At 46.4% G+C, this 24,819-nt stretch overlaps 1 protein-coding gene across 3 annotated transcripts in view; it reads left to right on the top strand.

Annotated features, from left to right (window-relative positions):
- TEX30 (testis expressed 30) overlaps positions 1-22,499 on the top strand; it is a 59,263-nt gene extending 36,764 nt beyond the window's left edge. For all 3 annotated transcript variants that reach the window (XM_063953202.1, XM_063953203.1, XM_063953204.1), the window contains exons 4-5: positions 6,767-6,969; positions 20,904-22,499. In XM_063953202.1, coding sequence (XP_063809272.1) covers positions 6,767-6,969; positions 20,904-21,068 — 368 coding nt within the window. In that variant the 3' untranslated portion in view covers positions 21,069-22,499. The remainder of the gene's footprint in view (positions 1-6,766; positions 6,970-20,903) is intronic.
- The last annotated feature ends 2,320 nt before the right edge of the window (positions 22,500-24,819 follow it).

Genomic DNA, 24,819 nt, shown 5'->3' with positions numbered 1-24,819 from the left:
TCAACTTGCCATATATAAAAGAGATGTGCTGAAATACAAACGTGAGAAATTATCTAAAGTTACCCTTGATTATGAACACCATCAGGTGTACAGATGGTTAACAGGGAACAACTCGAGGGGCCAGCAGAATACGGAACGTAGACCCTTTCTCCGCAGAAATCGGTACCCTAAAGGCAATTTAGATACAGAATCCTCACAAGAGGGAGGTAACAGCACGGCGAGTGAAGCTGATAAACCCAAATCATACCGCAGAAGAAATAAGGAATTCATCCCTTTAGCGGCAGCAACCAGGAACCGGGGAAGAAGAGAACCAGACGATTCAATAGGCGAGGGGGCCAGAACAGGAGACAAAAACCCTGGCACCAAACCACCTGTGCAACTCAAGAAGAAATAGTTTTTAATCTCTCATCGCACGATCTAAGTCCCAGTGAAACAAGCCTTCTTTCCAAAGGACTTTCCTTTATTCCATCTACTGGCTTTAATGCATTTGATTGGCAAATGGAGAAATTTTGCCTTCAGAAACAACTAAAAGTCAAAGAATTTTTTCATAAGAAGGAGGCTCCTCCTATAACATCTATACAAAACCCTATACCACCACAACTTAAACGCTTACAAAAAGGCTCTAATTTCGATCCACCATCCAATAATGCATCCATTAAAACATTCATCAGGCTACTTGATCAAGATGTTATGTCATATAATAACAATGAACAGAGTCTACCACATCTGAATCTCACCAAACTAGAACGGGATGCCATTAAATCTCTTTCTTCTAACCATCAATTGGTGATTCGTCCGGCGGATAAAGGGGGTGGCGTGGTCCTGCAGGACCTATATGATTATAAGTTGGAAATCTACCGCCAATTGGAGGACAGTCAAGTTTATCAACCCCTTATTAATAATCCTACAACCGCCTTTATGACGGAGCTTCGTGAGGTGTTAATACATGCCAGAGATATCAAATTGATTGATGATCGGATCTTTGATATCTTATTGCCAAAATTTCCCATTACTCCGCTACTCTACACCTTGCCGAAGATCCATAAAGGTCTGACTCCTCCACCTGGTCGCCCTATTGTGTCGGCCAGGGGTTCCTTGTTCCAGCCCACGTCTATATTTCTGGACTCTGTTCTTCAACCGTTAGTTCAGCAGCATTGTAATTTCTTATTGGACACCACCTCTCTGCTGAATAAATTGGAAGCTGTGGGGTCTATTCCACCTGGGGCTTGGCTTGTTACGGCTGATGTTTCCAGCCTCTACACAGTCATCCCCCATGTGGAAGGGATCGCTGCAGTGAGGGGCTTACTTCTGCAACATAATGTGTACCCTGAGATCCATGTAGATTGTTTGTTGCAAATGCTGGAATTAGTGTTAAAGCGCAATTTCTTTATGTTTGACAATAAGTTTTTCCTTCAAATAACTGGGTGTGCCATGGGATCTTCCGTGGCCCCCAGTTATGCTAACACATACATGTTTGATGTAGAAAAATCATTATTCTTTGATAATCCTGCTGTGGCTGAAAAAATCTTGCTATATACCAGATTTATTGATGATCTGTTACTCATCTGGGTAGGTTCAGATACTGAGCTAAAATCATTACTGGAGGCTCATAATGCCTCTACTTCACCGGTTAAATTAACTTTTGAGATGAGCCAATCTAACATCAAGTTTCTGGATGTAAAAATTATTTTACAAGGGGGTAACATTGCTACCACATTATTTTCCAAAGAGACAGATAGGAACTCACTCCTTCACTTTCAGAGTTGTCATCCACTGAATTTAAAAATGGGGCTCCCCTTTTCTCAAATGGTACGCATCATTAGAATTAATAGTGACATTTCCCAAGCATCTGACCAGATTGATTGGCTTATTGGTAAATTTCTTCATCGGGGGTATCATTTAAAATCTTTATTGCTAGCTAAAAATAAAGCAATGTCTCTGGATAGACAAAAATTATTACTAAAACAGATACCTAAACAAAACTCCAATAGATTACATTGGGTTAATAAATTTAATACCCAATCATCTAAAACCACTCATGCATCCAAAAAATTGTGGCCAATCATAACATCAGACCCAGATATAGGACTGGCCAATACTACATTAATGACGTGTTATTCACGACCTAAAAATTTGAGAGATCTATTGGTCAAAACAGATATATCAATGCATAGAAGCAATGACAGTAGGAATTTTTTGGCTAAAAAACAGAATGGATGCTTTAAGTGTCCTTGCACCACCTGTAGCTTTCTCATTGCAGGTGACACCTTCTGTCACCCTCATTTGGGTACAAAATACAAGATTAATTTTCATCTGACTTGTGAAAGTTCTCATGTTGTTTACCAACTACTGTGCCCCTGCGGTTTTTCCTATATTGGGAAAACCCAGAGAAAATTTAAAGAAAGGATGGGGGCACATCGCTCTGCCATCCGTTTGGCCATTAATAATGGCTCTAGTGAGCAACCAGTAGCACGACACTTCCTGTTAGCCAAGCACCCCTTAAATAGCCTTAGATACAGAATGATCGACCATATCCCCCCGCTACGCAGGGGGGGCGATCGCAATGCAATGTTACTCAAACGGGAGGCTGAATGGATTTTTCGCCTAGATGTGATTAGTCCTAAGGGTTTGAATGATGCCATCACTTTTTCTACATTTGCCTGAATCTGCATGTTTGTCTATTTTTTAGGCTGATGTATGCGACACTATTACATTAACCTGTTGGTTGTGTAGTTAGCGTTGCTTTACACTGATCATGTATTTGTTTTCCTTTATATTTCTGAATTTTTATTATTTTATTACTTTTTTATTATTTTTTCATGTTTTTTCTCAATTACAATTGAGTTGTGTTGCGTTACCATGGCAACGATCGATCTGCATGGTAACTATGTATCCATGGTGTTGAATTAAGCATTGCTACACAGAACCAAGATTTGGATATAGTGATTACTCTGTGTTGCAGTGGGATGTACTATTTGTTTAGTTCCATCTAAAGTTGTTCAATGTATATGATGTATTTGTACATGCTGTCATGGCAACGTTGATCTCTACAGCACTTTGCTGACAGATAACAGTGGGGCAGCGGTTACTATCGTTCCTCTTTTGTTTACAGCCGCCAGGTTGCCATGGCAGCATTGGATGTGCGTCGCGCGGATACGCGATGACGTCACTACTCGGCGACAGTGCTTGCGGACTCCCGCGCCGGAGCGAGCAGCTGTCCACCTGGGGGTCATTGGTGAATGGGGATATAAGGTGAGTTTTGTTGTACATGTACTATGCTTGTTCCTGACGAAAATCCATAAATAGGATTGAAACGTTGACTATACCTGAACCGGGTCTGTGACTTATTTCAAAAGTGTTCGTGAGTGCCGCATCTTTGCCTGTCTATATATATATATATACATATATATATATATATATATATATATATATATATATATATATACATATACATACATACACAGAGGAGAAGCGGCACTCACGGCTGCATGTAAATAAGTACAAGGACCACAGCAGTACGTATCAACGTTCCAATTCCAAAGAATTTTCGTCAGGATACAGATGTTCTGTATCCTGACGAAAATTCTTTGGAATTGAAACGTTGATATGTACTGCTGTGGTCCTTGTACTTGAGAAACGGCACTCACGGCTGCATGTAAATAAGTACAAGGACCACAGCAGTACATATCAACGTTTCAATTCCAAAGAATTTTCGTCAGGATACAGAACATCTGTATCCTGACGAAAATTCTTTGGAATTGGAACGTTGATATGTACTGCTGTGGTCCTTGTACTTATTTACATGCAGCCGTGAGTGCCGTTTCTCCTCTGTTCTATGCATGTGTCTAACTTTATTTGCTGAGGGCACCGGGCATTATGTTGCTTATTAAGTGAGTGCCAGTCTACTACTTTGTTTTTTTATATATATATATATATATATATATATATATATACTGCTCAAAAAAATAAAGGGAACACTAAAATAACACATCCTAGATCTGAATGAATGAAATATTCTTATTACCGTATATACTCGAGTATAAGTCGACCCGAATATAAGCCGAGGCACCTAATTCTACCACAAAAACCTGGGAAAACTTATTGACTCGAGTATAAGCCTAGGGTGGGAAATGCAGCTCTAGCCGTACACAGCCCTCAGTGCCAGATATGCCCTCATAGTGCCAGATATGCCCCCACAGTGCTGCCAGATATGCCCCCACAGTGCTGCCAGATATGCCCCCACAGTGCTGCCAGATATGCCCCCACAGTGCTGCCAGATATGCCCCCACAGTGCTGCCAGATATGCCCCCACAGTGCTGCCAGTTATGCCCCCACAGTGCTGCCAGTTATGCCCCCACAGTGCTGCCAGATATGCCCCCACAGTGCTGCCAGATATGCCCCCACAGTGCTGCCAGATATGCCCCCACAGTGCTGCCAGTTATGCCCCCACAGTGCTGCCAGATATGCCCCCACAGTGCTGCCAGATATGCCCCCACAGTGCTGCCAGTTATGCCCCCACAGTGCTGCCAGTTATGCCCCCACAGTGCTGCCAGATATGCCCCCACAGTGCTGCCAGATATGCCCCCACAGTGCTGCCAGATATGCCCCCACAGTGCTGCCAGATATGCCCCCACAGTGCTGCCAGTTATGCCCCCACAGTGCTGCCAGATATGCCCCCACAGTGCTGCCAGTTATGCCCCCACAGTGCTGCCAGTTATGCCCCCACAGTGCTGCCAGATATGCCCCCACAGTGCTGCCAGATATGCCCCCACAGTGCTGCCAGATACGTTCCCTCCCCAAGTGCCAGGTATGCCCCACAGTGCTGTTACTTACCCCTCCGTCGATCCCGCGCTGTCTTCTGGAGGGACACGAAGCACACAGCGTGCGCGGCTCTCCTGTGTCCCTCCTGCATCTTCGGCGGCCGCGGCGGGTCTATTATAGGAAGTGCCGGTTCGTGATCAGAGGTCACGAACGGGTATTTCCTGTAATAGAACCGCCGCTGCTGCCGCCGGAGATGCAGGAGGGACACAGGAGCGCCGCGCGCTGTGCGCTCCATGTCCCTCCTTCACACTGCTCTGCCTCTGCCTGCACTGACTCGAGTATAAGCCGAGGTGGCTTTTTCAGCACAAAAAAAAGTGCTGAAAAAGTCGGCTTATACTCGAGTATATACGGTAAATACTTTGTTCTTTACATAGTTGAATGTGCTGACAACAAAATCACACAAAAATTATCAATGGAAATCAAATGTATTAACCCATGGACGTCTGGATTTGGAGTCCCCCTCAAAATGAAAGTGGAAAAACACACTACAGGCTGATCCAACTTTGATGTAATGTCCTTAAAACAAGTCAAAATGAGGCTCAGTAGTGTTCAATAATGGACGGACAAACTTGCATGATGAAGATGGACCAGGGAGACCATCACATGTCATAGATTTGAGCAGGAGGCTTTTGATCATCCACGCTGTGACAGGGAGGTGACTAAGCGGATGCATGGACATGGTCCATCCTATGGTGTGTGATGGGAGTGTTGCCGATAGTGGCTGCGTACAGAGATGCAGAATTGGTCACATAGGAGTCTGTATTCAGGTGGAGAATCTGCACCTATCATGGGTCTGGTGCATGTTTTGATGGTGGGTCTAAAGGTGCACAAGCGGGATTGTTGCGTCTAAAGACACTGAAAGTCTCAGTCCTTCCACAGTCGGACACATCCTTGTACTCCAGGGGAAGGGCTATTACTAGCATCAGTATATAGTTGCAGCTGCTACAGCAGTGCATTCCCAAAAGGTGCTTTTCACACTTGAAAAAACAAACAAAAGAATTTATTTTTAAGTCTAGAATTTATCTGGTGAATGTCATCCTCCATTTCTAAATGTATTTATTACCAGTTATTTATATAGCGCACACATATTCCGCAGCGCTTTACAGAGATCATTTTTACTAATAATTGAAGAAGTATTACCTTGACAGAGGCTTGGGAACTACCACCTACTTTGCTTTACCCTCAGTTTTTGAATATGCATGTAAACCATTGTAGTCCTATTTATGCTGTCCAAGGTCCCTTTAAAGTGGTGCGTAGCTTAGCTAAAACCTCTGTTTTTATTTGAAACGCTGGTTTAAAATGTGCTCTTTTCATTTTCAAGCAACCGACAGGCGTTATGTTTTTTTTATTGGCTATGGGGCTGATTCCAGGTATCACACTATGGCAGTGGCAGCTGTGACAGTTATCGCAGCTGCCACTGATAAATTATTAAAAAGCGGCAACAGACGCCTCCTGCGTTCTTCTGTGATCCAGTGCTGCGTTCGAGAACACAGCATCAGATCACTTGCGTGAACATCGGCCACCTCAGGGACCCTCAAGTTACTCCGGATGGCCTGGCTGCTCACGCTGCCGGAGTCAGGAAGGCAGCATCGGAAAACCTTAAAAATGCTGACCAGCAATGCCCTCGCCCCTCTGCCAAAGAGCCACAGCCTGATTGACAGGCTGCAGCTTAGAGGGCACTGCGAGTGACAACGTAGGACCCAGGCTGCACATGCGCAATGCACCCACCATCAGATATGAATGTAAACCATCGGGTTTACCTACAACTCCGAAACAGGTGCTATATGTTGAAATTTATGAAAAACCAATGCAGTGTAGGTTTTTTTACACATTAATATTCTAGCAAGCAGTGTGCACTAGATCTCAGACATTTAAGTGAGTTGTTTAAAAATGACAGCACATTAACATTTATGTAGAATAAAGCTGCAGTGTCTCTCCTGTAAAGGACGGTCTATGGGCTCTCGTGCTGCCACTTCAGTAATGAGAGCAGCTTGTGAAGAAGAGGACGGCTTCATCCAAGGGCTGATTTGCCTGTCATATCCACTACACCCTCCAAATGCAAAAGGAAAGCTGCGAGATGAAGATCTTGTCCGCGTAACAAGGCCATCATTATTCATCTCTGGGTCAGCAGATGATATGTGTGACAAGGTGAGGCTGGGCTCACAGTTTAATAGCTTGTGCTATCATTATAATTATTCCTTGTAGATTTTTTTAATGATCTGTGAAAAATGTAATTCTGTGAAATGAGTGAATAAATTGACAGCATTTATAGAGATAAAGATTGTTCCCATCATTAATACTGTATATGTGTAGCTATGTAATTGTATAGTGTATTTTGTCACAATTCTAGTGGAGAATTCCCTGTATGAACACACTGACAAGAACCAATACTATGATTAACTTGAAATCGTAAGGTTTTATTGTCGTACATAGTTGTGCAATGTTTAAGCAGGTAGCTAAGCAACAGGTAACATGATCAAGGTAGGCACTTAATAAGTATAGCTAGCTGGAGCTGTTACTGGAGTTTATTGGCTGGGACAAGTAGTGCTGCAGAGTAATCTGGCTGGAATACAATACTAAACAATGGGGCTGATTAAGGTTGGATCGCTAATCGCCATCCAACCACAAAAATTGCTAAAAGGAAAGTCCTGCGCCGGACTTTTCTGCAGGGAAGGAAGGGGGGGGGGGGGGGGGGGGGGCAGCAACGCTACGTTTCCTAGACAAAGCGTTGCAGGGAAACATAGGCGGTGTGGTAGAAACCGGGGGCGTGGTGTGAGCAAAGATCGCGGTGGCTGCGTTATGTCACATGCAGCTGCCGCAATCAGAAAGATGGCAGCAGGCCTACTGCGCCAGCAGGATGCAACCTTAATTTCTACGATGAAGCAGACATTTGTGATGCGATCGCAATTTCTGATTCATCAAGGCGGGGAGGCAGCGGTCAGCATGCTGGGCGACCTTGCCCTGTGATGGGCGGCCCCCAGCATGCGTTCACATGGATTGCAAATTCTGCTACTTAGCAGAATTTGCAATGCAACCTGAATTGCCGAAAGTCCCAAATAGCTGGTATAATAAACCAAGTCCCAGAGGACTGATTAATTGAACACTGAGATGCAAGTGAAATAATCATCAAGTCACGGATGGCTGAATAACTGAACATGGAGATGCAGTCAAAGGGGGTGATTCAGATCTGGTCGCTGCTATGCGTTTATGCACAGCGGGCGATTAGCTATAGACATGTGTATGCATCGCAATGCGCACGTACGTCATCAAACAACAGGCATCGCCATACAGCGACAGGATCGTGCGAAAATTCCGATCGCACAGGCGTTCGCAAGGTGATTTACAGGAAGAGGCCATTTGTGGGTGGTAACTGGACATTTACTGGGAGTGTCCGGGAAAAAGCAGGCGTTCGTAATCATTGTCAGGGAGGGTGTCTAACGTCCGCTCCAGCCCCAATCAGCTTGTTCTCATTGCACTGGAGGAGTAAGTCCTGGACTGCGCACAGACTGCACACACTGGATTTTTGCAACTCGCGTACACATGCGATCGCACACTTGCACGGGGTGAATATACACTTCCCTTGGGTGGTGACTATCTGAACGCAGGACAGCAAAGTTAGCAGCCCAGCGATCAGGTCTGAATTGCCCCCAATGTCCCGGATGGCTGAATAATTGAACTCTGACATGCAGAGTTATGTTCCGGATAGCTTATTTGATGAGAATATAGAAGTAAGGAGAAATCATAAACTGAACAAGTTCTGGATAGCTGGTGAAGACACAGGTAGAGTTGGTACAATTGGGAACGTGACCTTAAGCGCAGACATTAAGGTAGAACTGACTTAATGAACGGGCACCAGGGAGCTTGTAAAGCAGGTTTAAATAAGGGACCTCAGATGCTGCTCACAGCTGCAGTATCAGCTGATTACCACAAACTGCTGGGATACAGACCAGAGTGTGCTAAAAGCACCAGAGCAGGGAATGACACCCCAGGCAGGGAACTGCACAGGTTGTGACTACACCCTTCTCCAAGGAGCTGATTCTAGACGCTCAATAAAAATCTGTGTCCGAATGAATGGGTAAAGGCCATAATAGGATATTCTTATGTTGCCAAGAAAGCCCAACAAAGACCCTCAACTCAGTTGTTTTCTTTTTCCTCCTCCTCGCAGACTTCCCAGTAGGAACCATTGGCTGAAGCTGAAGGAAACCCACTTCCAAGCCGACCTCTGGAATCCCAGAGCTGGCATTGGAGAATCCTAGCAAGAACGGCTAATGGTGAAGAGACTTTAAAGACCTGGCACTGGAGACCCAGGAGGACGCGACATGAGCAGTTAAATCCAAGTAATCCTAGATGTCCCATGACAAGCTCCTCGGAATCTCTTCTGGAGTCATATCTGGTAGCCGAACAGTCGCTAGGCACTCGAAGTGTTGAGGCGGTGCTGGATACTCAGGAGACTGGACCGAAAACGGATCCAGATGGATAGGAACCTCAGATGGACCTGGCTGGGCAGGAACCTCGAAACAGAATCCTGGCACCCATGAACACTGGGTAAGGAAACCAACCCCTCTTGAACCTCTAATGATGGAAGATTACTGCTGCTAAAAGACAGAAGAACCATTAGAGCACTCAGACAGGTGGCCGACTAGGCAGTACTCGAGACAGTGAATGAAACCTCAACCCAGATGCAAGGGCAAAACTGGGATCCTCACGCCTGAGGCAAGGGTAGGTGGGTCCTCATGCCCGAAGACAAGAGCAAAACTTGAGTGGGTTGCCAGCGAGGCAGTACTAAGGGGACACTAGAAAACAGTGGCTGGTCGTAGAGACAGTTTCCCTCTAGGAGCTTGTGGGCTGGAGATCCTGGCTGGGGCTGACAGACAGGAGACCTTGACTGGGATAGCATGTTTTAAAGCCCCCTCCTTGGGCAGGACACTTGGAGTTTCCTCTTTGGCTGAGGCACTGGACGTCCCCTCTTTGGTCGAAGCACTGGATGCCCCCTCTTTGGCTGAAGCACTGGACGCCCCCTGTTTGGCTGAAGCACTGGACGCACCCTGTTTGGCTGAAGCACTGGACGCCCCCTGTTTGGCTGAAGCACTGGACGCCCCCTGTTTGGCTGAAGCACTGGACGCCCCCTGTTTGGCTGAAGCACTGGACGCCCCCTGTTTGGCTGAAGCACTGGACGCCCCCTGTTTGGCTGAAGCACTAGACGCCCCCTGTTTGGCTGAAGCACTGGACGCCCCCTGTTTGTCTGAAGCACTGGACGCCCCCTGTTTGGCTGAAGCACTGGACGCCCCCTGTTTGGCTGAAGCACTGGACGCCCCCTGTTTGGCTGAAGCACTGGACGCCCCCTGTTTGGCTGAAGCACTGGACGCCCCCTGTTTGGCTGAAGCACTGGACCCTCCTCTTTGGCTGATGCACTGGATGCTGTCCTGGGGCTATGGCACAAGAGACTCCTCCTGGGGCTACGGCACTTTTGTGGGGCAAATCAGGCTTTGAACTCCTTTCAGAGGTGGCATGCAGAAGTCCCTTCTTGGGACCGTCAGACTTTGAACCCCCATCTGAGGTGACAGGCTCAGTACCCCCTATTGGGCGGAAGACTTTGGACTTTCAGACTGAAGTCCTTCATTGAGATCGATGGTGATGCTTAGAACTTGAGCTGGCGCCCTGGCATTTGTAGCTTTGGAAAAAGCACTGAGGCAGTAGAGGAACCTTCTGGGGTGGAAACCTTAAAGCCATTCGTTGGGTGAGATATTTGGGCCCTCTTTCTTGTGTCATGTAGACCCGGAAGCCCCTAATCTGATGGTACTTGAAACTTGGGGTTGCGCTCTGAAGCCATCTCTTGGTTTCCAAATGGGACAGGCTAGAATAAAATTTTCTGGACCACCGCAATACAAGCAGAGTTTGTTGTCCCTACTGTGCTGGCATTCAGTTTCTGAGAGACTAGGTTGTGGACCCTGCCTTTACTCTATGCAGGAGAAGAACGCCTAACATGAATAGTCCCAGAATCACAAGAAACTTCATTTTCTGAAGCCCGTTTAATGGGGTTCACCAGTCTCCCCTAAAACTCAGGTAATATAAGTAATATACTGGCTTTCAAAGTTTGGAATTGGTCCAGCTTTTCTTTGAAAACCCCCAGTCATACAGAGTCTGAAGAAAATGATGTCCCAGGACCTGAACAGTTAACATGCGGGGAGAAAACTTTCTCAGGCAGACTGCAAAATACCTTTCCTGCTCTTGCACTTAAGTGGCCAGTTCATACAGTTCATACTGTCAGGATTCCTGTGGAGAATTCCCTGTATGAGCACACTCACAAGAACCAATACTATGGTTAACTTAAAATAGTAAGGTTTTATTGTCATACAAGGTTGTGCAATGTTTAAGCAAGTAGCTAAGCAACAGGTAACAAGATCCAGGTAGGCGCTTAATGGCTAGCTGGAGCTGTTACTGGAGTTTACTGGCTGAGGTCAGTAGTTCTGAAGAGAAATCTGGCTGGAATGAAATATTAAACAAAGTCCCAAATAGCTGGTATCCTAACTCACCAAGTCCCGGATTTATTGATCACTGAGATGCAGGTGAAATACATAATAACCAAGTCACGAATGGCTGAATAACTGAACACTATGGGGGAGATGTATTACTGTGGCAGGGATTGTGCCACTATAGCACTTCCTGCTTTGCCTCATTACCGAGGCAAAGCAGGAGGCTATACCGACAAGATGTATTAACATCTTGTCTGCCGGAGCGGGGGATTGAAAACCCCCTCCTCCGGCGATCATCACCACAGCACATTAGCCTTGAGATCAGCCCGAGATCTCACATGCAGCCGGCAGCCGCCGCAGCCAAGGATATCACTGTCTCTGTTGTGGTGTATAGGCAGCAACACCTGCGGGTGTCGAAATCGATAGGTGCAGGTGTCGGAATGGTCAGTGCAACTGATACATTGCACTGCACATCAGCTTGCTATCTTAGACAGCAGTGCCGATAAAGACAGGGGCACCCCTGCCACTGAGCTCACTCCGCCGCTGTAATACAGACTGGTACTTATCCATCATGCAGTACCATCAGAGAGATGTCTGATTGGTTCCAAATTTATTCTTCAGCAGGACAACGACCCAAAACATACAGCTTATGTCATTAAGAACTATCTTCAGTGTAAAGAAGAACAATGAGTCCTGGAAGTGATGATATGATCCCAACAAAGCCCTGATCTCAACATCATCGAGTCTGTCTGGGATTACATGAAGAGACAGAAGGATCTGAGCAAGCCTACAGCCACAGAAGATCTGTGGTTAATTCTTAAAGATGTTTGGAACAACCTGCCTGCTGAGTTCCTTCAAAAACTGTATAAGTGTACCTAGAAGAATCACTGCTATTTTGAAGGCAAAGGGTGGTCACACCAAATATTGATATGATTTACATTTTGTCACTGACCTGGGTTGGGAGTGTTGAGAACTCGGGGATTCTTCCGATGGTAGGGAAGAGGAACCACAGCTGGGCCGGAGCAGGGATGGCCGGATGTAGGTTTTCCTCATGCAGAACTTAGCCGTTGTAACCGACGTGTAATGCTAAAGAATTAGTTGTGGACAAGGCTTGGGGGCGATGCTGAAGTACACAGAACAATGAAGAACTTGTGAGCGATGTTGAAGAGATGAATGAAGATTTGAGAACGATGTTGAAGCACACAGAAGAATGAAGAACTTGTGAGCGATGCTGAAGAAATGAATGAGGATTTGAGAACGATGTTGAAGCACACAGAAGGATGAAGAACTTGTGAGTGATGCTAAAGAAATAAATGAGAATTTGAGATTCAGTGTAACTCTGGAAGTTTGGGAGGCGTTCCACTTAGGGATACCCTGTAATACTGGAAGCACAGGAGGTGTCCCTCTGAGAGATACACTGTAACGCTGGTAACGCAGAGAATGTCCCACTGAGTGATACACTGTAATGCTGGTAGCACAGGGAAGGTCCCACTGAGTGATACACTGTAACGCTGGTAGCACAGGGAAGGTTCCACTGAGTGATACACTGTAACGCTGGTAGCACAGGGAATGTCCCACTGAGAGATACTCTAACGCTGGTAGCACAGGGAATGTCCCACTGAAAGATACTCTGCAACGCTTGAGAACACGCTGAACGCTGCTAGCACTGGTGATCATTGGAAAAGACGATACTCAGGCGCCGGGGCTCTGTACGGCGTCTGCCTTTGAACTTCCCGCCCTCTCCTGATTGGCGGAAGGGTCCGATGACGTCACCCGCTCACCACGCTTTCGTGGATGCCGGGCGCAATGGCGGTGCCCACACCCAGGGAACCTGCCGGAGGCAACGCCAGCAAGATGCGACGACCCAGAGCCCACCGGGGCGACGACCGCCGGGAGACGCAGCGCACCCGGAGCGGTAAGCGCGGCAGCCGCAGCGCCGCGAGTGTGACAGTACCCCCTCCTCTAGGAGTGGCCCCTGGACACTTTCCTGGTTTCGTTGGATGTTTAGAATGAAAGATCTGGACTAGTCGGGGAGCAGTGACTTCAGAAGGTTTGACCCAGCTCCTCTCCTCAGGACCAAAACCTTTCCATTCTACCAGATACTGTAAATTCTTGTGAAGATAACGAGAGTCAAGAATAGTTTTGATTTCAAATTCTGTTCCAGCTTCAGTCTCTACCGAGGTTGGGCTAGGAGACTCCGAATGAAACCGATTTAAAATGAGGGGACGAAGGAGAGAAACATGGAAAGAATTTGGTACCCGAAAGTGGGAAGGCAATCCCAATTTGCAGACAACAGGGTTCAGGACTTGCAAAACGGGGTAAGGACCGATGAACCTCGGAGCAAACTTCATAGCGGGTACTCTTAAACGAAGATTGTGGGTAGAGAGCCATACCCTGTCACCAACTTTGTATTGAGGTGCTGCTCGCCGTTTTCTATCCGCAAAGAATTTGTAGCGGCCAGAGATTTTCTTGAAATTAGCATGAACCCTACTCCAGATTTGACTGAAGTGCCGGAGAGTGGAAGCTGCAGCAGGAACATCCTCCGAAGGAAAAATTGGTAATTCTGGGACTCGTGGATAGAATCCGTAATTAATGAGGAATGGGGACTCACCAGTGGAAGAGTGGTACAGATGATTATGGGCAAACTCGGCCCAGGGTAACAGTTCCACCCAATCGTCCTGTGAAGGAGAGAGATAAACGCGGAGAAAAGTCTCTAAATCTTGATTGACACGTTCAGTTTGCCCATTGGTTTGTGGATGGTAAGCAGATGAGAACTTGAGTTTTATTTGTAAGGCTGAGCAGAGGGCCCTCCAAAATCTTGCAGTGAACTGTACCCCTCGATCAGAGACTATCTCCCGAGGTAACCCGTGCAGGCGGGAGTGTTCAGGAATAAATAGTAAAGCCAATTTGGGAGCCGTTGGTAAACCGGTCAACGGAACAAAATGTGCCATTTTTGAAAAGCGGTCAATAATCACCCAGATGGTATTGTAACCCTTGGAGAGGGATAATTCGGTAATAAAGTCCATAGAAATATGGGTCCAGGGTTTCTTAGGAATGGACAGTGGACGAAGCAACCCCACAGGAGGCAGACGAAGAGTTTTGTGCTGAGCACATTGAGGACATGAATTGACATAATCTTGTATATCCTTCTTCATGGTGTCCCACCTGTCACGATCCGGGTATCTGGACGCCATTTCTTACCCATCAGATGCCTCCTAAGGCTGGCTCAGCGCTCCAGGACCGGATCCCATCTGTTATCCTAATGTTCACATTCCTGCATCCTCTCCTGTCTCTCTGAGACGCTGTCACAGTAACGCCTTATTACATCTGGCATGGCGTCTCCCGCGGCCTCCGCCGCCGTCCCTGAGCTTCTGCATGCAGAGTGTCAGAGTGGCGATTACGTCAGCCGCGGCCTCCGCTGTGTCCGCGTGGTTGGATGTGCACTTGTCAGCCTGGCGTCTCCTGTCTCCAGTGGCCGGCGCCGCCATTACTGTTTTCATTACCACATGGATTACAAACCAAACTTCCCTCCAAGTGTCTGCATGGGCGCAGCCATCTTGGATTCTGTCAGCTGATCATTTCCTCCAATCTGTTGTCAGTATTGTTAATCTGCATAATTGCCTAGCCAATCCCTTCCTTGCTGCAGGTATAAATACACTGTGCCTGAGCAAGGAAGGCGTCAGTGCTTTGGTTGTCAAACCTAGTTCCTGTTTGTCTCTCTCCTGTGATTGTCTTCCAGGTTCCAGCTCCTGTCTCAAGACTTCCACCATAGAGACCCGCACCAGCATTCCACCTGCGGTGTAGCCTGACTCTCCAATCCATTGTGGATTCATTTGTTTCCAGCTACAACATTACCTGCTTCCAGCTCAGCTTCCAGCAGAGTACAGCTTCCCTTAAAGGGCCGGTGTCCTTTCTACACTTTACCACTCTCCACCGGTATTATTATTTCTCCGCTCTCAAGTTCTACATTTCAGTTCATATTTCATCGCTCCCAAGTTCATTTATTATTTAACTGGTTCCAGCCAGTATCCACTCCGTGCTAACAACAGTCTGGTTCCAGCCAGTATCCACAGCAGCTGTTTTATCTTCAGCAACCCAGCTTTTCCTGGAACACCAGCTGGCACAATCCTGGGTTATCTCCATTGCTACAGTCGGGCCTGGTAAGGACTTTCCATCTAGAAGATCATAAGAACTATCTCACACTACCAGTGCCCTGTGGCTCCTGCCATCCTGTAGTACCCAGGAACTGTATTTATTCTTTGCTGACTTTTACGTTTTCTTTTACTGCTGCTGTGTTGCGGAGTTGTCATAATAAACATCATTGACTTTTATCCAAGTTGTCGTGGTCACGCCTTCGGGCAGTTATTATTCATGTTACTTACATGTCCAGGGGTCTGATACAACCTCCCAGGTTCCGGTACATCTCAGCCCCTACAACTGAGGCTGCCTCCCGTCAGCTCAGGCCCTCAGTTGTGACACCACCAATATGACCTTCGTAGAAATTCACACATTTTTTGAACTCCAGGATGACCGGAAAACTTGGAGATGTGAGCCCACTGCAGTAACTTTGGTCGAAATTTAACTGGTACAGACATTCTCCCAGGAGGAGGACCCAGAGAGGTGGGAGCTGCTGAAATAGAGACTGGACTAAGAAACTCTTTTCAAAGGAATTCTCCTCATCCGAGGCCGTTAAAGAACGAGATAGAGCATCAGCCTCAGTGTTAAAAGTCCCGGCCCGGTACTTAATAACGAACGAGAACCGAGTGAAGAAGAGCGCCCATCTAGCTTGACGGGGATTCAAGCACTGGGCCGTCTTGATATACAACAAGTTCTTGTGATCGGTGTAAATAGTAATTAGGTGTTTAGCACCTTCCAATAAGTACCTCCATTCTTCCAGGGCAGATTTTATTGCTAAAAGTTCCTGATCTCCAATGGTGTCGTTTCGTTCAGCAGGAGAGCACTTACGAGAATGGAAACCACATGGATGTAACTTCCCATCAGAAGAGTACTGTGAAAGGACGGCACCGATGCCTACTGAAGAAGCATCGACTTCCAAGAAGAATGGTTTTGAGAAATTCGGTTGTTGGAGTACCGGAGCAGACATAAAGGCTGATTTCAACCGGGCAAACGCTCCTACAGCTTCGGAAGACCAGAGACTTGGGTCAGACCCCTTTTTGGTTAGGGCAGTAATGGGTGCAAACGATGGTAGAAAATCCCTTAATGAATTTCCGGTAGTAATTTGCAAAGCCCAGGAATCTTTGTACCGCTTTCAAGGAGAGAGGCTGAGTCCAGTCCCGAATGGCAGTGAGTTTTTCTGGATCCATGCGAAGCTCCGTACCCGAGATGACATAACCGAGGAACGGAATCGAGGGGCCTCAAAGATACATTTGGAAATCTTGCCGTAGAGACGATTCCTTCGTTAGCGAAGAAGTACTTCTTTGACCTGTACTCTGTGCTCTGCAAGATTCTTAGAAAATATCAGAATGTCATCCAAGTACACCACTACGCTTTGGTATAACATATCTCGGAAGATTTCATTTACAAATCCCTGAAAAACGGCAGGGGCATTACTGAGGCCAAACGGCATTACCAGATATTCGTAATGCCCGTCCCTGGTATTGAAGGCCGTCTTCCATTCGTCACCCTGCCAGATACGTATCAAATTATAGGCTCCTCTTAAGTCGAGCTTAGTGAAGACGTGGGCTCCACGAACCCTATCAAATAGCTCAGTAATTAGCGGCAAAGGGTATTTGTTCTTAGCGGTGATATCGTTTAAGCCACGATAATCAATACATGGTCTTAACCCCCCATCCTTCTTCTTCACGAAAAAGAAACCTGCTCCAGCCGGGGAGGTAGAGGGGCGAATGAATCCTTTCAGTAAATTAGATTTGATATAGTCCGACATAGCTTGGGTCTCTGGTAATGACAAGGGATATGTGCGTCCCCGGGGTGGCATTTTCCCTGGGATAAGCTCACTGGGACAGTCCCAGGGTCTATGGGGTGGTAACTGATCGGCCGCCTGTTCCGAGAACACATCTGTGAACTCCCGGTAGGCCTCCGGAATGAGCTCCTCATCCGACTTGGAAGATGCACGAAGCGGGTAAACAGGAGTGAGACAACTAGAGTGACAAAACGAACTCCTGGACAATATTTGTGACGACTTCCAGTCGACGTGAGGGTTGTGAATTTTAAGCCAAGGTAGACCAAGAACAAGATCGTGAGGCATCTCCGGAATTACTAGAAACTCCAAATGTTCTTGATGCAGTGCTCCGACCTGCAGCTTGATTGGCTCTGTGCGACTTGTAATAAGACCATTAGATATTTTGGTACCATTGATGGCAGTCAACGTTATAGGTCGTTTGACAGACTGTAACTGTAAACCCAGACTCTGAACACAAGAAAGAGAAACAAAATTCCCTGCAGCCCCAGAGTCCAGCAGGGCCTTAACAGGTTTGGCTATAGACTCAGAAAACAGAGACACGGAGAGTAAACAATCCACTGTCGGAGAAGATTTAGATGTAACCCCTAACTTGACTCCTCCGGAACAAGCTAGGCCTGCCCGTTTCCCGGACGGGACTTGCAGAACTTGATAAAGTGATCCGCGGCTCCACAGTAGAGGCAGAGTTTACCCTCACGACGGCGCTGTCGTTCCTCCGGGGACAGCCGGGATCGGTTGATTTGCATGGGTTCGTCCGGACTCGGGGTAACTGTTTGCTTAGGCGGGAGAAGCCGGAATCTGGATCGATCCGACCGACTACGTTCGCCACCTCGTTCCTGCATGCGAAGATCCACCTTGATACAGAGTGAAATCAACTCTTCTAAAGGATCCGGCAGATCCCTAGTGACCAGCTCGTCCTTCAGACGGTCAGAGAGCCCGTTCCAGAAAGCGGCCCTGAGAGCATCATTATTCCAGCGTAGTTCTGAGGCAATGGTCTGGAAGAGAACCACATACTGTCCCACAGAACGGGAGCCTTGACGGACTCGGAGCAGGTCCGAGGAAGTAGCGTTCGTTCTGCCGGGCTCATCAAAAATCCTTCGGAATGACACAATGAAATTAGTGTAACTGGAAACCAATGGGTCAGATCGTTCCCACAACGGAGACACCCAATCCAACGCTGAACCTTCAAGCAAGGAAATAATGTATGCCACTTTGGACCGATCCGTGGGGAAATTGTGTGAGAGAAGTTCAAAATGCACCTCGCATTGGTTGAGAAAACCACGGCAATTCTTTGGATTCCCATTATAGCGAGAGGGAGTGGGAAGCTGAAGGCGTGACCTGGTTCCAGACGAGGATTGAACATTACTGGAGCGGGAACTGGAGTAGGAGCCGGAACTACTGAAGCCAGGTAGGCCTGAATTTGATCCAGCCGGCCGGATAATTCCTGGAGATACTGCATCACCTGGCTCTGTGCCGCCTCCTGACTCTGAACTCGGGAAGCCAAGTTTTGGATTGCGCTTGACTCTGGGTTCCGATCCCCCGGGTCCATGTGGCGTGAGTATACTGTCACTGACCTGGGTTGTGAGTATTGAGAACTCGGGGGTTCTTCCGATGTTAGGGAAGAGGAACCACAGCTGGGCCGGAGCAAGGATGGCCGGATGTAGGTTTTCCTCATGCAGAACTTAGCCGTTGTAACCGACGTGTAATGCTAAAGAATTAGTTGTGGCCAAGGCTTGGGGGCGATGCTGAAGTACACAGAAGAATGAAGAACTTGTGAGCGATGTTGAAGAAATGAATGAAGATTTGAGAACGATGTTGAAGCACACAGAAGAATGAAGAACTTGTGAGTGATGCTGAAGAAATAAATGAGAATTTGAGATTCAGTGAAGTTTGGGAGGCGTTCCACTTAGGGATACCCTGTAATACTGGAAGCACAGGAGGTGTCCCTCTGAGAGATACACTGTAACGCTGGTAACGCAGAGAATGTCCCACTGAGTGATACACTGTAACGCTGGTAGCACGGGGAAGGTTCCACTGAGTGATACACTGTAACGCTGGTAGCACAGGGAATGTCCCACTGAAAGATACTCTGTAACGCTGGTAGCACAGGGAATGTCCCACTGAAAGATACTCTGCAACGCTGGAACACAGGAGACGTTCAGCTTGAGAACACGCTGAACGCTGCTAGCACTGGTGATCATTGGAAAAGACGATACTCAGGCGCCGGGGCTCTGTATGGCGTCTGCCTTTGAACTTCCCGCCCTCTCCTGATTGGCGGAAGGGGCCGATGACGTCACCCGCTCACCACGCTCTCGTGGATGCCGGGCGCAATGGCGACGCCCACCCCCCGGGAACCCGCCGGAGGCAACGCCAGCAAGACGCGACGACCCGGAGCCCACCGGGGGCGACGACCGCCGGGAGACCCAGCGCACCCGGAGCGGTAAGCGCGGCAGCCGCAGCGCCGCGAGTGTGACAGATTTCTCTTCTGTTCATTCACTTTGCATGTTGTTAATTGCTAAAAATAAACTATTAACACTTCTATTTTTGGAAGCATTCTTACTCAGCAACATTGTTTCCATGCCGGCATAAAACTTTTGCACAGTATTGTGGATAGCAATCTTGGACATGATTAAGTCAAGCATCTGTATTGCTTCTGGCATCAGTGGTCTATATTACAGCCAGAGGATGGTTGGGTTTGTGTGACCATTACCATGCTGACACCGGAATCCCGACTGTGAGATGGCCGGAGGGGGGGGGCGAGCGCAACAAAGCTCCTTGTGGGCTTGCTGAGCTCACCACGCAGTGGGTTCGGTGGCTCGAAACAGATTCTATTCCCGCTCTGTAAGTGTCGTGGACACCCATGAGTGGGAATAGTCCCAGCTGGTCGGTATGCCGACTGGTGGGCTGTTGAGTGTTCGGGATCCCAGTGTCATTATTGTGACCGGTGGTCTCCCGACCATCGGTCACATAACCACATCCCGATGGCTGTGCATACAAAACGATAGTGTTTATATTCTGACCTAATTTTGTCTGTGTGCCAATCAGTTTTAATCAAACCATTGTCATGCCCTGGGCTCTTTTGGAACCCACACATGCTACAATATTGGGTGAATTACCTTATGTCACTGCAGATACTGCACAGTGTGTACCCAATTTAAAGCAATATATATATATATATATATATATATATCTTATTATTTAAATACCTACAGTAAGGCTCCTTAGTCATGTGAGAAGAAGCTGCATTGCCAAGCAAAAGCAACATAAAAAACTTCTTTATTCACAACTTTTATACGGAGCTCTCTTGTAATATATCTGTCATTTGTTATATGTAATTCTATATAGCAACTATTAAAATATAGCTTGCTTTAAGACTCTGACAGGGCTGGCCAAACTGGTCCTCGAGATCTACCAACAGTTCACATTTTCCAGACCACCTAGCTGGTGCACAGGTGTAGTCATTACTAATTAAGATGTGCTGCATTCATTCCTAACTGACAATTCTACAGATCTCCAGGAGGCCTGGAAAACATGAACTGTTGGTAGATCTCGAGGACCGGTTTGGCCAGCCCTGCTCTATGACATTGAGTGAAAGTGAAGTGGACCTGTTTTCTCATTACTGTGGTTACATCACTGCTGTTTTCACTTTTCATTCTCTTGTCCATGTATAGACCTTGATGATGAGTACTGTCAGCAAAATGAAAGCTCCTGCAAAGATCCATTGGGTTGAAAATGCAAATCATGGAATGACAGCCAAAGGGAAAACAATGTCTGATGTTTTGACAGAAATAAATGAACAGACTTTGTTTTGGATTCAAGAGATATTGAAGCTATAAGTGATCTGGGCACTATTCATGTTATAAGAACAAAACACAAATGGTAAAGTGTCATGTACAGCCTATATTGGCTTTCTGGCGCAGGAAAAAGTAATAACTGCCATAGGATTACAAAAGATTGTGGCTGCTTTAGTTACTTATGTTTATTCTGTCTTCTAGTCATAAAGTGTTTGTTCCTGGGAACACCGACCACTCCAAAATTGTAGTAGATTACAGTTAAAGCCCATACACACTACATAAGAAAGTAAAAGATCTCGCTCAGAGGGGCCAATCCGAGCGAGATCTTTTACAATCTCGTCCAGTGTGTACACTCGATGTCGTTAACGATACACGCTCCTGCACATCGTTAACGACCCCCTCCCTCATCTGAAAATGTACAGACGATGGAGGTCCTCATTAACGACAGCCATGTTAACACCCCCCCCCCTTCCCCCCGCCGCTGCTCCCTTCCCCAACGATATCGACAATAGCAGCTTCGGCAGGGACTTGTTAAGTGTGTATGGGCCTATAGTATGACCTACCCAATCTGCTTGCAAATATTATTTAATAGAAAATGAACAAGCTAGAGCAGCTGGCATCCAAATGCTCAATATTGAAGCACAAATGCCTTCTGCTCCCAAACTTGCAAAGAATGCTTCATATTATAGGAAAAAACACATTCCTTGTTCTGTATCTTGTCACCTGCCAGTATACTAGAAATCACGAATCCTGAGGTATGCATCATTTATATTTAATGTCTTTATGAATATATTCTGCAGATACCATTTCCTGTGTGCTACCTTAATAGACATGTATTTGCTTTTGATTGAGGAGCTTTTCTTCAGCTTCTTAAAGGCCAGAGATCTACAAAATTGCCTGCACTAATGTAAATACATGTGCAATATGCTGCAACCCTAGTGTCATCTTTTGTTATTATTGGAGGCTCCCTGTTGCTCATCACATATCTGCAGAAGTGTTGTGTGTCATTTCACAAAGCAAATGACAGTCTTTGCCTTGAATCTGTTCTTTGGACCCAACCTTACCGGTCTACACCCTGAGTGACTTACCACAGAGTCATAAAATTATATTGTACAGTTAATAACTTAGGTGAGTTTGGAAGAACACAATAATGTACAGCTCTCTAGCATTTTGTCTATATGTGGAATTATTACAAAGTTTCTTATCTTCTGTTATCTAATGTATGTCTTTGCAAATTGTTTTATGTCCACTGCATTGCTTTTATTTGTTCTACCATATCTAGCTATTTGTAAAGCACCTGTACGTTCTCAAGTTGTTATATCTAAACAGACATGCAAACGGTATTCTTTATAGGTTTATTATTTGCTTCATTTTTTATGTTTGAAATAAAATTAGTACAATTATTTGTTTATATTGCAATAGTATAGATACATATTTTGGTTGGCAATGACTATAAAGATGTTAACCACAAAATCCCTAGTCAGTTGAAGTATATTTGTACATTATATTTTAATTCCCACAATACATTATATTCAGTGTAAGAGTGAATACATGCTGCTGTCTATACCCTGTTACCCCTTTACCTGAGTGTGGCAGTATTGATGGCTGATTGGATTTAGGGCCTTATTCAGGTTTGTTAGCAAACCCAAAAAGCACACAATTGGGCAAAACCATGTGCACTGCAGGTGGGGCAGGTGTAACATGTGCAGAGAGAGTTAGATTTGGGTGGGGTGGGTTCAAACTGAAATCTGCAGTGTAGAAATTAAGCAGCCAGTATTTACCCTGCACAGAAACCCAAATCGCTAACTTTTTGGGTTTGCTATCAAACCTGAATAACCCATTTAGTTTGGTCATGATTAATGACTCATAAACCTTCTTTGCTCTAATCTCATACCTCCCAACATGACCCTCTCCAGGAGGGACACAATGCTCTGCTCCTGGACTTCCTTCTTAATTTATGATTGCCCTCACCTGTGCTGAAACACCTTTCTTATCCATTAACCTGTTCAAAACAGCTGTTGGCAATTATAATCATCATTTAAGAGAAAAGTCCAGAAGCAGAGCATTTTGTCCCTCCTGGAGTGGGTCATGTTGGGAGGTATGTAATCTTGTGAAATCAAAGCTTTCAGAATGATTGGTCAGTACTGACTCTGCAATAATAATAATAATATTATTATTATTTATATAGCGCTCTTTCTCCAACAGGAGTCAAGGTGCTTTACAGACATCAAAAACAATTTACATAATACATAAGATTTAGGTAATATACTATAGCAATAGACAAGCCACACAGGTATAAAAAAGAAAACCTAGGGCAGGGGTGGCCAACCAGTCAGAAACAAAGAGCCAAACATTTTGTTAGGCACGTCAAAGAGCCGACATGGAGCCGCAGGCGCACATGCAAAAATGGGGTGTGTCCTTGTGCCTGCTAGGCCACGCCTCTGGTATAAAATGCATTTAAAAACCAGATCACATAAAATACATTTTTAAAGCCACTTCCACATAAAATAATTGAGAAAGAGCCACATAAAATATATTGAAAAAGCCAAATTCACATAATACACTTCAGCTCCCATGTGTCACTTCATCCTGCTTCCTCGTGTCACTCCTGCTAGCACACTCCTACAGTATGTCACTCTTGCCAGTACCCTGCTGTGTCACTCCAGCCAGTACCCTGCTGTGTCACTCCAGCCAGTACCCTGCTGTGTCACTCCAGCCAGTACCCTGTTGTGTCACTCCAGCCAGCTACCTCATGTGTCACTCCTGCTAGCACACTCCTACAGTATGTCACTCCAGCCAGCTCCCCCATGAGTCACTCCTGCCAGGACACTCATGTGTCACTACAGCCCCCCCGAAAACATACCTCGTGCCATTGCAGCAGCCCCTTATGTGTCCTCTGTTTGCCAGTGGGTGTCTCACCTCTAGTATCTGGTTCTCTCAGTTCTCAGTCCCCGTAGTGCTGCTGTTGCTGACTGGCTGGCTGGAGTACAGCAGTTTCCGGATCTGTTGTGATCACGTGACTTCGAGTGTCGGGAGCCACATTTAAATAGAGAAAAACAGCAGGTTGACCACCGCTGACCTAGAGCCTAATTCAGACCAGATCGCAGCAGCAAATTTGTTAGCTAGTGGGCAAAACCACGGGGGTCATTCAGATCTGATCACTGTGTTTTTCGCACAGCGGGCAAACAGAACTGCGCATGCACCGCAATGCGCAGGCCTGTCGGACATCTGCAACGGGCATCAGCGGTCAGCGACGGGATGGTGTGAAGGATCTTTTTGCACCGACATTCGCAAGGTGATTGACAGGATGAGCCCGTTTGTGGGTGGCAACTGACCGTTTTCAGGGAGTGTCCAGAAAAACGCAGGTGGCCTCAAGCGTTTTCATGGAGGGTGTCCGACGTCAGCTCTGGCCCCCATTCAGCAGGATTCAATCGCACTGGAAGAGTAAGTCCTGGGCTGCGCAGAGACTGCACAAGCAGCTCAGCTACACATGTGATCGCACACTTGCACAGCTAAAATACACTCCCCTTGTAGGCGGTGACTATCTGATCACAGGGCAGCAAAAAACGCAGCCCAGCGATCAGATCTGAATTAGGCCCCATGTACACTGCAGGTGGGACAGATCTAACATTTGCAGAGAGTTAGATTTGGGTGGGTTATATTGTTTCTGCGCAGGGTAAATACTGGCTGCTTTATTTTTGCACTGCAATTTAGATTTCAGTTTCAACATACCCCACCCAGATCTAACTCTCTCTGCACATGTTATATCTGCTCCCCTGCAGTGTACATGGTT

The sequence above is a fragment of the Pseudophryne corroboree genome, chromosome 2 (assembly GCF_028390025.1).
Source record: "Pseudophryne corroboree isolate aPseCor3 chromosome 2, aPseCor3.hap2, whole genome shotgun sequence".
NCBI lineage: Eukaryota > Metazoa > Chordata > Amphibia > Anura > Myobatrachidae > Pseudophryne > Pseudophryne corroboree.
Note: the sequence above shows the minus strand (reverse complement) of the source record. Positions and strands in the feature narration are given on the sequence as shown.